Source organism: Fulmarus glacialis, unplaced genomic scaffold, assembly GCF_000690835.1.
Source record: "Fulmarus glacialis isolate BGI_N327 unplaced genomic scaffold, ASM69083v1 scaffold40487, whole genome shotgun sequence".
Taxonomy (NCBI): domain Eukaryota; kingdom Metazoa; phylum Chordata; class Aves; order Procellariiformes; family Procellariidae; genus Fulmarus; species Fulmarus glacialis.
Window position 1 is genome coordinate 546 of NW_009225809.1, and position 12,485 is coordinate 13,030.

General features: G+C 37.8%; 1 protein-coding gene across 1 annotated transcript; it reads right to left on the reverse strand.

Moving 5' to 3' along the window:
* Nucleotides 1–1,479: 1,479 nt before the first annotated feature.
* Nucleotides 1,480–12,475, reverse strand: IFT52 (intraflagellar transport 52). The gene is made up of 13 exons (XM_009582601.1): nucleotides 12,357–12,475; nucleotides 11,370–11,457; nucleotides 10,976–11,105; nucleotides 10,060–10,135; nucleotides 9,899–9,970; nucleotides 8,908–9,034; nucleotides 7,066–7,152; nucleotides 6,305–6,373; nucleotides 5,399–5,553; nucleotides 4,288–4,375; nucleotides 3,090–3,198; nucleotides 2,389–2,534; nucleotides 1,480–1,797 (listed from the first exon to the last, which is right to left on the reverse strand). Exons 1-13 carry the CDS (start codon nucleotides 12,473–12,475, stop codon nucleotides 1,750–1,752), a joined length of 1,314 nt encoding a protein of 437 aa, XP_009580896.1. The 3' UTR covers nucleotides 1,480–1,749.
* Between the last annotated feature and the right edge of the window lie 10 nt (nucleotides 12,476–12,485).

Consider the following 12,485-nt stretch of genomic DNA (forward strand, 5'->3'; position numbering starts at 1 on the left):
CATGTATTTCACACTAGAGCTTCTGGCCAAAAAAACATCCATCCATTCAGTGAAAAAAATCTGTTCTTTTACTTCAGCTGTTGCAGTGGCACTACAGACAAACAGTAAACAGGGAGCTGCTTGTGTTCTCTGGCTGCTCAGATGACTTTTTCCTAAACCATGTAACAACATCAGGAACAGGTGACAAAACAACTCAGAAAAAGGGCCCAGAAAGAGAAAGTATTTACAGTTTGAAGTATAAACACCACAGAACAGTACAAACCAGATCTATAATTAGGAAGAGTATCACACAGTTGTTTGGTTCAACTGCAGCCTGTGCCGGTTGACTGATTGGTATTGATACTGTAGAGGAAAAATTTAAGCTTATTGTGTAAATCTGTAGCTGGAATGTACAAAGTACTCTGTGTGACAAACACAACCATGCCCTTAAAGAAAAATAAATAAAAGAGGAAGAAATGAAAAATTTCAAACATGCTGCTATGAAAAAGGAATGTCTGCAGCTAACATTATATGAGCGCATCTCAGCTGGTCAGTAACTCAGCAGCTGCTTTGGGGCGCCTCCTTCAGAAGAACCTGCACCAAGCTGGCATCCAAAGCATGAAATAATGCAAAATGAAATGACTTTTTGTGGGATAAAAGATGAACAGATCTTTTCGAAAAAGCAACTTTGTCGTTAAAAAAACACGGCAGAGCAAGATAAAGCACAGGTGTCACAAAGGCTGCATGGAAGGCTTGAATGGGGGAAGAATTTAAGTTTCACAGTTTGGGTGTCAGATTAAATACAAAATTTTTTGGATGTCAAAGTGCAATCTCAGTGTTGATATGAAAAAAAAGTCCTTGCAACTCAGACATGCAGAGTTAATGATGTTGACAAATCTTTTCTTCTCACCGCTCATATCCTTGGCTCTATTTTTGCTGTGCATTGAGCTTCAACATTCATGGTCAATGAATTTCACTTGAATTTCCATTCTTGTGCATTACCTAGCTCACTATCTCTGGGAATAGGCTAGATATCAAATAACTCTAAGTAAATATATTCCTGAGTTTCTGCACAGTATCCCATTTTCTTAATAATTATCCATTAAATCTTAAAGTCTTTTTCATCTAAATGCTGTCCTTTCTTTTCAAAATTACATATTCCCAATCTTGTATGAGGCAGCGATCTGCAACAATGTAATTATTGCTTAATTCGACTCTTCCCCTCCTTTGGAAGAAGTGTTTTCCTTCTACAGTAACAAACCCACCCCTCCTTGGTTCACTTTGCAGAGAGACAAAAGGAGACTGCCTCAGGGTGACAGTCAAGCATATTTTCAGCAGCTCCTGTATTTATGGCTGTATTTTCTTTTCCACAGTTCACAAACCAAAATAACAATCTTTCCCACAGTGCAATTAAGGACTACATGTACACCAGAAGAACCCACAGTAAGCCCTACTACAAGAAAATAAATACTGGAGCCAGAAAGAAGGACCAAAACCACATTTTCTTAGTATAAGAAATTTTTCATATATTACAAAATTACAGTTTCAATAAAGAAGTAGAAAAATATGAAATTATTTGGAAAGTGCTTGCAAAATACAAGCACTTCCTCAAAAGGCATTAATTATCCAAACTACTACACATAAATGATCCAAACATTCAGTGAACTACTGAGACTGTCCCAATCAATATACTGAACACAGAGGTTGAAAAAAATGGAAAAGTACGCTTTTAGTAAAAAAGGTCGATCTCAAACTGGGGAAAGCCAGGTCTCAGTTACCGTTCTGGAATCCAGCTTCACTTGTGTCAGTATCGTGTTCCTTAGGTACGGGAAAAGGAGAAAGGAGGAAAAAAAAAGAAAAAAAAAAGAATTTCAACAATAGGGTAGAAATGTCAGATTTTTGTCTTAACTAGACTATTTGAGAAACAGGGAATGAATACTTGTTAGCAGAAACAGCTTATCTGCCAATATGTTCCAAACAGACTTCGAAGCATCAAATTTACTAGAAAGAATTATTTCAACACAGTACTGCTTGTGAGTAACAATGCTAGTTTCACATCTACAGTGTGGCATTAGCAAGCACTGTGAACATTCATGAGGGCACACTGCTGTTACACAATGCACCGTTAATGAACTGCATTTAGCTGAAATTACCAAAACTACACTTGCATGTATAATCCCCTAATTAAAATAAACGAGAGACTTAATAAATTGAGCGCTACACGTTCTATACAGATTAACAGTCATAAGTATTCTGGATCACACTTCACTGGTTTAATTTATTATACAACAAACTTCTTAACACACCACTGTACCTCTTGCCTGTGACACGTGTAGCTGCTATGAAGATATATCAGCCTCAGTGCTGACACTACCAACTATTCACTTGTAATGCTGTTATTAAAAATACCTGATTCAGTTTCTTAAACTCAACCACTTGGAAGAAGATGTGCTCCAGGATATGTTTGGCATCTTGCTTCTCCTTTGGGAGTTTACTTGTTACTCCTAGGATATCGCCACATTTTCGTACGTAAAACTCCAGGTCATCATCAGTACCTAAACAGGCATCCCAAGGAAGAAGGCAGTTGAATATCACACACATCCGTATCAGCTGGGAAAAATGTAGTACAAATCTCATTTGTTGTTGGCATTCTGGGAGATTAAGTCCTATTTTCCTGGTTCCGGCTGGGACAGAGTTAACTTTCTTCCCAATAACTAAGTTCAGTGGACTAGCCATGATGTATTCTTGCAGCTAGTACCTTCTTATCTTTTTTAGATTTAAGGTGTGTTTAGAATAACCTTAACATTTTAACTTCAAAGCATAAAAAGATGTGAAATAAATCAGCAAGAGTGCGCAAAGTGATTTATGCATGATATAGGAAACAGCAGGCAGAAACATAATAAAATGTCATGTAACAAACAAAATAAAATGTCATGGTACATAAAGTCACGTTATCGATTTCCAAGGCCTTCCAATTTCTTGGCTCAGGATGAGAGCAGTGGATTTTCATAAACAAGGCCCATGTTTTATAATTAAATATAACAACAATTTTCCCAAAAAATTTTGGACTTTATATATAAATGTGTAAACAATCAATCTGCTCCGCTTACATTTGTTTGTAATCTCTGCAAGACGAGCTTTCTCAGAGGAAAAAGTTTCATCCAAGTCAAACAGCTCCAGAGGGGGAGGAGGCAATTCTCTGAAAGCAGGTGGAAAAACCTTGAAAAGAAAAATTAGCATGGTTTATTGCCAAATATTTTTCTTATATTTTACAGATCTCTAAGACAATACTTTTGGACTTAGATTGGACTTGAAGAAAACTTTTATAAAGTCAAAAGCAACTCCAAAAGCTACAGTACAAAGGTACACCTTTTTAAAAATTCCATTTATATTTTGTAAAAATAATACAAAAGAGTTTAGTCATAAGTATGCCAGAGTTATCACCTCACATCACAACTAGACATACCGCATTTGCAGTTTGGTTTTAGTTTTGCTCCATGAGATCAGGTGATAGCTGAGATAGCTGAGGCACTAAGCTCACCATAACAGCTCACCTTGGAAACATATTCACACTAATTCTGGCAAGAGTATTTTCTTTTTCATGCAGTCACCGCTTATGCCACAAGTTGGTCTTGTGTTTTTAAAGAGCAGCGCATGAGACAGTACTTTCAGTTGCACCCCTGTAGCTACAAGGATCCCAGTAATGTTTCCTCAGTGGCCAAGGTAAAGAAGGGTGGAGCCATGTAGGCAAAATTCAAAGGTACTCAAAGATACCTGCTTTTCAAAATAAGTTTGTCAGCGCCATAGCTCGTATTGTTGCTGCCAGTCCAAATCTCTGCTGGTAAAAGTCTGGCCAGCCCTTGCTGTAAAACTTTCTACTTCCCCAAAGGATATGGGAGATGGAAGAGTGGGACAGACTGGTTCCTCCCCTGGCAGCAGTCAGTATATTACTTACACCACCACTGCTTTCTGAAACACCACATTCTATTTTCACAGCGAAGGCTGAACCCCAGCAGCTCACAGGACTGGGAGCAGCTACTCGGCTGAAGGCTTATATACACAAGGCATTCTGCTATGGTACCAGATACTACACTTTCAAGCTCTGTTGATAAAAATTAGAAGCATAAATAAGTGCTCTTTCCTAAAAGATAGGCTCTGCAATGTATTCAGCTCCCAAGCTATTAATTATTACAACAGCATTTCTCACTTTTTTTTTTTGTTTTGAAAGAACTACGGAAATGACACACAGAGGTTTTACGTGGAACAGAAGGATTCTCCACATGCTGTAACAGGAAGGAGATTACTCACAGCTGGCTGGAGGACAGGTAGTGGAGTCTCAAATTGAGGCTGAATGAGTTGGAGGGGTTCATGCTTCACATTCAGCTGTTCATAAGCTCTGCAGGACAGAAAAAGACAAAGTATGAGAGAAGAAATGATACAACAGCCATTTCCACTTGCATGCAATAGAGGCTATAGAGATGAATTTTTATGAAGACACCAGGGTCAATATTATGCGCAGCAATAGCATTAAAAAAATGGGGTGTCTAATTTTAGGAGGACCCCAGAGAACTACATATCAGTAATAACTGACTTCTACAGCAAACAGATTAGTTAAAATTATGACAAAGAAGAAGATAATGATAGGTGGATATATAAGATGATTAAAAAGAAGGAAGTCACACCTCAATTCTTCAAGCAACCTTTAAAGGGATGAATGTGCATGAGGAAAAACTGATCCAGTTCAAAAAAAGCAGACTTGGGATTTCAAAAAGGTTTTTCAGGAAGTCCATAACCAAAAGCTATTTTAGAAAGTTACTTGTTATGGGATGAGAATGTTATGGGACTATGAATTCACATCAAGTGAAAATAGAAGAAATACAGAGTAAGAAGAAAGATTGTCCACTACAGAGGGGAGTTTCACGGAATCTGTGTTAAGCCTGCAACTATTCAACGTGTTCATACATGGTCTGGATAACAGATGAGTTATAAGGGACAAAGCTGCTAGCAATACAAAACTAGTGAAACTGAGCAGCAGATAAATCTCAAGACACAATTATTGGGAAATGCAAAGATGAATGAAATGCAGCTTCAGTAAATGCCAAGTAATTCAAAAGTGGAAAAACAACCAGTTACCACTCCAGAAAGTACCCAACATCACTGTAGATAGTTCTACTAAAAATATCAGTTCAGTGAATCAGCAGTAGTCAGAAAAAAGGAAAAAATGACGTCAGAAACTACAGCTAAGACAAGAAGCAAGAGAAAATATCACTGTCACACTACAAATCAATCTTCTGGTATATCCATACTCAGAATGCTGCCCACAGCTCAGTCCCTTCTGCTCTTAAGCAGACACAGTTAAGCACAAACACAAAAATGCAGAATACACAATGGGAAAAAAAAAAAAATGACAGCTGCTGACTTGATAACTGAAGGGAGGGCAGTTGTATCCAGCTGATAGAGGGATGTATCAAACAGCTTTGTGAAGTCTCTTGGGTTCTCATCTCCTTCTTGCAGACAGACTCGCAGTTGCTCAGACAGCGCAGCTGTATCTGGGAGCATGGTATAGTCTGAAATCTGAACACACACACAGATACACACACCTATGATTTAAAAAGACCAACTCATTGGTCTCTTTCTAGTTTATATCTCATGTAAAATCTCATCTATAAATAATTATTTCACTCTTTATTAGGTATGACCATTTGCAGTGCAGCTTACTAGACTGGTAGACCGTGCAAACTCTATTCTCTTAGCTGTAAAACTACTTGCCACATGGATGTTGTATCTGAATTTCTGTTAATTCTTTAAAATTAAAAGAGGCAGCTTACTAGTCAAGTGTGGAAGATTGTTGTTCTTTTTATGCACACAGAGTATATAATTTTATCACATTATGGTATTTCCAAGTAAAAATAGCGTTTGCATACCTCAGTGAAAAAAGCAACTAAAATTGATACACAGGTCAATCCCTACTCGTATACAGAAAATCTGCCTTCACTTCATGCACGTTCCTCTTGTCTAGGGGTCAGAGTGAAGTGCAAACTTATTATGCTGGAGCAGCAAATGATCTCATAAACATGGGCAAATTGGAAAGACACTTTCATAGATGAAATCTGATAACGAATAGCAATGTAAGTCTGACAGAGATACAATACCATTATTTTTTATGCCTAATCCGTCTACTCAATCTCAGACCCTGAATAAAGGGTCTGCAACAACAGCAGCGTCCATCTAGCTGTTAATCATTTTGTGCTGAATACATGGTTTGCCAAAGCTGGTGCTGCTGGATCACACTATTATTTACTACCTTGTGATGTATCTCTCTTACCTCAGGGTCCTCCATATCCATCTGGTTTAAATGGATATCTGATGTTGTGAGCCACTGGAAAAGCACATCCTGGAGAAGAGCAAAACTAACTTAATTTCTGGAGGGTCCAAGTAATCTTACGTTATACTTAAACATTCATATTAAATCTATTAAATAACATACCATGAAAAAGAAGAAAAATACGGGTAATAAATCACAAAATACCTAGAGAGAAAATACAAACTTTGTTTGTATTTACATATGGAAGCAATGAGTCATGGCAATGAGCATACTTTGTATGAGGTGCATACTTTCAGAAATACCTCAAGCAGGAAACTCCCCTTCTTACACATAACAACGTTACATACCCCGCTTTGGAAAGTGCATTACAATCTCCAGGTATCAGGAGCTATATATGCAACTGTTTATTATTAACCAGTAGCCATAATCAAGATCTAAAGAAGCTAAGAAAAAGTAGTAAACAAAAAAAACCTCTACTGAATATTTAAATATTAATAACAATAAAGTGGTGAACAGAAGTAGGAAAAGCTTTTCAGAGTCCTATAACATACATAATAAACTATAACTTTAAAAACTCCTTCCTGTTACCTGTGCTCTAACAAATTCCTTAGATTTTAGTGTTGGGTTAGAATCTCCATACTGAATCCATTTCACAGCTCTCTTGCTCTAAGATGAAGCTAGTGAGCTTGGACTGCTTTGTAAGTGCGGTGAAGATCCACTAAGGTGTTTTTAAAAAACAAACAAACAAACAAACAACTTACCATGATCTTGCCATTTTCTTCTTTATCTAAATATTGATCACTGAACATGTGGGAAGATCCCAATGCTGCCATCTTTCCACCTTGATTCTAACAACAAAGAATACAATATAGCAAAACATCCTTCCAAATTGCAGTTTTAGAGGCAATTGTTAATGCTGTCTAATTACAAAGTGATTTACAGAAACAGGAAGTTTTGGAATAAGGAGTGGCAAAAGCAGTTTCAAACTTGGCAAGCTCACAAGAGCGCAGCATAATTATAACAGTGTATGCTCTTAAGGCTCATAAATTTATTAAAAATACTGATCTGCATTTCATAAGAGTAGACAGACAATTGGCCGGCAATCAAAAAAAATACAGAGAATATCATCAACAACAGCTGCACTTAGGCTATTTTTTCCGAAAAAGAACACTCTTTTTTCCAATCAAGTAAAAAAGAATTAAGTTAAATGAACGCATTATTAAATTCCGGCAACCCATTCTTCAGTGTTCAGAATGTAAACCTAGATGTCAGTGACATGCATGCATGTCAACATAGCACACATTCATGTCAGGTAATGAGAGAAGAGTTTGGTAATTTTATTATTTGTAAGATAAAATGCAAAATATGCAGGTCATTATATTTTAATTTAGGTAAATTAAACATGCATGAAAATGCATTGATGAAACAACTTTGGAATTCTCGTCTATCCAGATTACCCCTTAATCCTTCCACGAGGACATACATAAGAAATAGTAAGTTTTCAACAGAACAAAAAAACACTGTAATGCTCCCTGCACTAACTGTGACACTCATAGCATAATATAACCATGAAGACTGCTGTAACGAATTTGAAGATACATCAAAGCAAGCTCCAGTTTGTTTAACAAATTTCTGAAGTTTCATACTCCATGTTTTGCAAGGTTTTAACCTGAATTCTACACGCTTTACTCACAATAGCATAACTAGGTAGCATCCTCTGCTCTTACTTTCCATTCCTTCACTTTCTGTCACTATTCTTTACCATACCTCTTTTTCACTCCAAGAGATCTTGTTTCGCTTCTGCCAAGTTTGCTCAAGAGACAACCTCTGTCTCTACCTCCATCTTCTACCCTTGTCTCTATGTGCAAATATTGTGTGGGTGGAGGGATTTTATTATATCTTACTCTGACAGCTGCAGATAAAATGTGAGCAGTAAGTGCACTTGTAAGTTCACTTCATGCTGCTGTATTGTCTTTGATTTATGGGGTTTATTTCAGCCGCAATGTGGGGGTATGAAGTTTGGCATCCTCAGGAAAAAAATCACCTTTCTAGTGAAGATATCAAAAAACCACCGTTGTGTTAGAAACTCTTCTACATAGTAAAAAATGTGTTAGCGTGTTTACGTTCACTAACAATATTAATTCTTTGTTTGTACCCATTAACTACTACTAGATTTCTCAGATTTTTTTTTATAAATTAACAGGGCTGGACGGGTGAGATAACACAAATATCTGCTGGTTCCAAGTTGACAGTCCTCTTCCTTAACTCAATATGGCATATTTATGAAGCTAGGGATAATCTTACTTACTAAATGATCACTAAAACAGCGGAAAAAAAAAACAAACAATGAAACTTTAAAGAAGAACTAAAAATATCCATCTGTCAACCAAACAAATATATAATCTTTGCCGACCATCAAATTAATTCTCTGAACCCCATGCAGAGAAGTTTTCCATAAAAGGAGGCAGGAGTCACTAGCTCATCTGGAGTTTGCAGGTGCATCAAAAATCGAAGTGGGTTTGTACGTACTCCCAGAAAATACACTCACAATTTCTGAGTGGGGTAGGGGGAGAATGCATGGTTTGTTACATGCAGAATCATACCTCATGCTGATAGAAAGCAAGAACAGGCCTGTTGAGCGGGAAGCAGACAGATCCTGTTGATAGAATAGCCACTGCTGGTTTCATCACATTCAGCGTGGCACCAAATGGATACACGAAAGTGAGCGCTCTGCAGGAAATACAGAAGCTCTATAAGTATCTGCATGTATCAGGTAGGCTGGACATATTTCCAAAACTCTGTCTGTCTGCCTAAACTGAAAACAGTAATTGTGCACTGGTGGTAGAATGCCAAGAGGCATGCTTTCAGACATTCAGATCATTATAATGACGTTTTAGTCTCTTTCTACAGGTTTTTTCATGCTGACAATTTGTCTTTAAATAACAAAGAACACACTTGATTTCTGTTTGCACGCTCCTGTATCTGAGAGAAGGGTAGGGGTATTTAACTCACAGACTAACATATATTCTAGAGCAAAACCACCTTAAATATTTTTACACTTACATTTTTCCTTGTAATCAACCACATGGTCATTTATTAGTCTAAAAACTAGCTGCAAGGAAGAATACAAACATTTACAGTTATTTATGGAAAAGCTGTGTTCTTCTCAATGCCTTTTCACTCCTCTGCAGCACAGAGGGATGGAAAGCTAAAAACTGCAATAAATGTCTACCTTACCCTAGATCAAGACTCTTTAAAAAGATGTAGGGTTGCTTATGCCTGCAGCCAGACCACTCACTATCTAGAGGTTATTCATATTCACATTGTTTAATCAAATTCAAATCCACAGACAAGGGACAAAAAAGATCTGGTCAGGAGAGTAATTCCCTTCAAAACCTATCACTCCTGCTCCTTCATTGGTTATCAAGCACTACTGAACAGATTCTCCTTTCCAGATATAACCTTCAGGAGCAAGAAGCTGATATAAGAAATACATTAGAAAACCTCAACACAAGCGCAACATACTCCTGCTAGATTACAAACCTGCTAATTCCGAGTTATTCTAAATCTTTTAACATCAGCTTCCTCACTTACTGTGAGTCATGTCCACTTCTATCTTCATCTGTTGTCTCAAGAACCGTTTTTCTTGCAGCTTCATTGATTCCCCTACAAGATGTTGAAAAGCAAAACTTACTGAAAACAATACAGATTATAAGAGTTTACGGTAAATAATACAGTATACCCCAAATATTTACCTATTCAAAACTCCATCAGAGATTAGTGCTTCTTTTGGGTGGTGGTACTTGTAATATACATTTCGTACTACAGCATCTTGAAGAAGGAAAAAAATAAAGAAATTTACATCTTAGCTGATCAGTATGCTAGGTATAGTAATGAAAAATTAGTTTAGCTCTTGGATTCCCTGGGTGTTTGCTTCTAACTGGCATGTGGCTCCCAAAAGAATTCAGATCAGTCTTCTCTACTGTTTGTTTTTGGACATACAGATTTAGAACAGGAATATATTTGCAAGTTCAAATAAAAATAAGCACATGTCCATGTCTTCTGCAAAGCAGAAGAGGCAAAAGGATGATCCAGTTAAAAGAATATGTATCAAGTTTTACAAGTTCAAATTCTTTTTTTATACATCTTCCAAAAGCATGATGAATCTAATACTGTTGATGGAAAAAAAGGCACAGTCTAGAAATGCCACCAAAAACTCTAAAAATATTTTATGTACACTGAGACACAGTGGGGTTTTTTTCACATTGGCAGTACAAAACCTAATGAATGGCATTTTATTGGTCTGCTAAAGAAAAGTGCCACTGTTTATTCAGGGTGAGTATGAAGTGATTCAATCCATTGAAACGTGTGGAAAAAATGTTTGAAATTAAACTAGAATTCATTTTTGTGAGTAAATACCATTAAAATTGATAACTACAGCAAAGGAATGGAGATGGCCAAGTTGTTATGAAGGTACTGTGTCCATGGAAAGCCCTTGGTGTGCTCCAGTATTACACTGCCACGTACATGTAGATTTCAAGAAAAAACATCTCTTAAACCAAAAGGTACTTTGTGAGAGGGATCTGCTTGGCTTGTACCAACAAAGACTGAACCTGCTCTTAAGATTTTGCTGAAAATGGAAGAATAAAAGGTATCAGTGAGCCCCATTACCATTATTGAAAACGATCCCATACTCTTCTAACAAAAAGTTAATATTTGTGCCATATCGGGACTCTCCGCCTTCTCTTAGCATCACCAGGATGGCTCCACCATCTTCCAGGAATTTCTTCAGAACCGAAAACTAGAAGACAGCAAAGGTCCAGAAAAAATACATGTGAAAGAAGCTACACACAAGACTGCAGGAAGTTATACTGAGATGAGAGAAAGTAAATGATTCTGACTGCTTGCATTGAATTTGATCCTATCAGAAAAGCATTCAAATTTCAATTTGTGTAAATTTATATAAAGCAGTACTATCACAAATTCTTCTGTGTTCTTCTTTTCTATTTTGCATTAAACAAATCTTGAAACATAACTAATTTACAAACAATTATTGACTTCTTACCTCAGCAGCAGTGAACTTTTCTCTCGGACCTGCTGTAATCCACAATTTTACCCCAAGCAGTTTCTCAGATGTGATCTCATCTTTGAAGCTACGAATAGATTAATAAAGAGACATGATATTCTTGGATATAGTCCTAAACCACAACTTTCTTTTTTTTTTTTTTTTTAAAGAACTAGCAAATAAACACAAAGCCAATCACTTCAGTCACTTCACATCCTTTTATCTGGGCTTAAAGTTGACAATTCAAGTGAAAATAATCCTCACAAATCTCGACCCATTAATTAGTAAAGCCCCTCTAACAAGGTCCTGTGGCAGATCCAGAACTGGTATAAACTGTCATAGCTGCTATTAAACTTTGCACCTGATGAGCTTCCTCTTATTCTTTTTTTCTTTTTGCTGTAGATACATTTTGTAGTGGACAGATAGGCAATATCATATGTACAAGGGCTAATTTCTTCTTATCCCTAAACCAAGATAGACTCAAAAACCCGTATCAGGAGTTTCATCCTTATAACTTATGCTCCTCTCTCTTCCACAGATAACATATGAAAGCTCCAAAGACAACCATGCACAGCATCCAACTGTGAAATTACAGCTAACGCCACAGAGTGCAATCAACAAGAAAAAGACATTTTAGCTTCCAATACACGTTCCCAATGACTATTCCGGTATCCGATGCAGACCACGCACAGATTTCAGCACCTCTCTGCGGACCGCAGGTGCCCCAACCCGGACCCACCGGGGTGCAGGGCGCTGAGGGTGAGGCACCCAGGCCTCTTCACCCCGGAGTGGCCCATCTCTCCAGGAGATGACCTGGCTCCATACAGCCTGGGCAGGCTCAGAGAAGACTCTTCACCAGCTGCGAGAAACCCGAGCGTGCCTTCGGTCCTGCCTGTAAAGGGCCCTCAGACCACCGAAACGCGGCTTCTCTCCCAGCCTGCGCTCCAGGAAAAGCTGCCAGGAGTCACTCAGAAAGCCGCCCCTCACCTCTGTATCTTCCAGTTACCGCGAAGCCTTTTGCGCAAGGATTTGTAGCTGCTGGCCAGAGTGAAACTCTCCCCTTTGGACGCATTGAAGACTATGGCATTCCGCAGGCCCCTCTCCATAGGGTTACCC

Excerpts from the sequence above, each read along its gene's own strand:
- IFT52 (XM_009582601.1), bottom strand. The coding sequence starts at position 12,475 with ATGGAGAGGGGCCTGCGGAATGCCATAGTCTTCAATGCGTCCAAAGGG. Across the intron at positions 5,554-6,304 it reads TGGATATGGAGGACCCTGAG|ATTTCAGACTATACCATGCT; the intron begins GTAAGAGAGATA and ends GTGTGTGTTCAG. Across the intron at positions 4,376-5,398 it reads GCCCTCCCTTCAGTTATCAA|AGCTTATGAACAGCTGAATG; the intron begins GTCAGCAGCTGT and ends TCTGTCCTGCAG.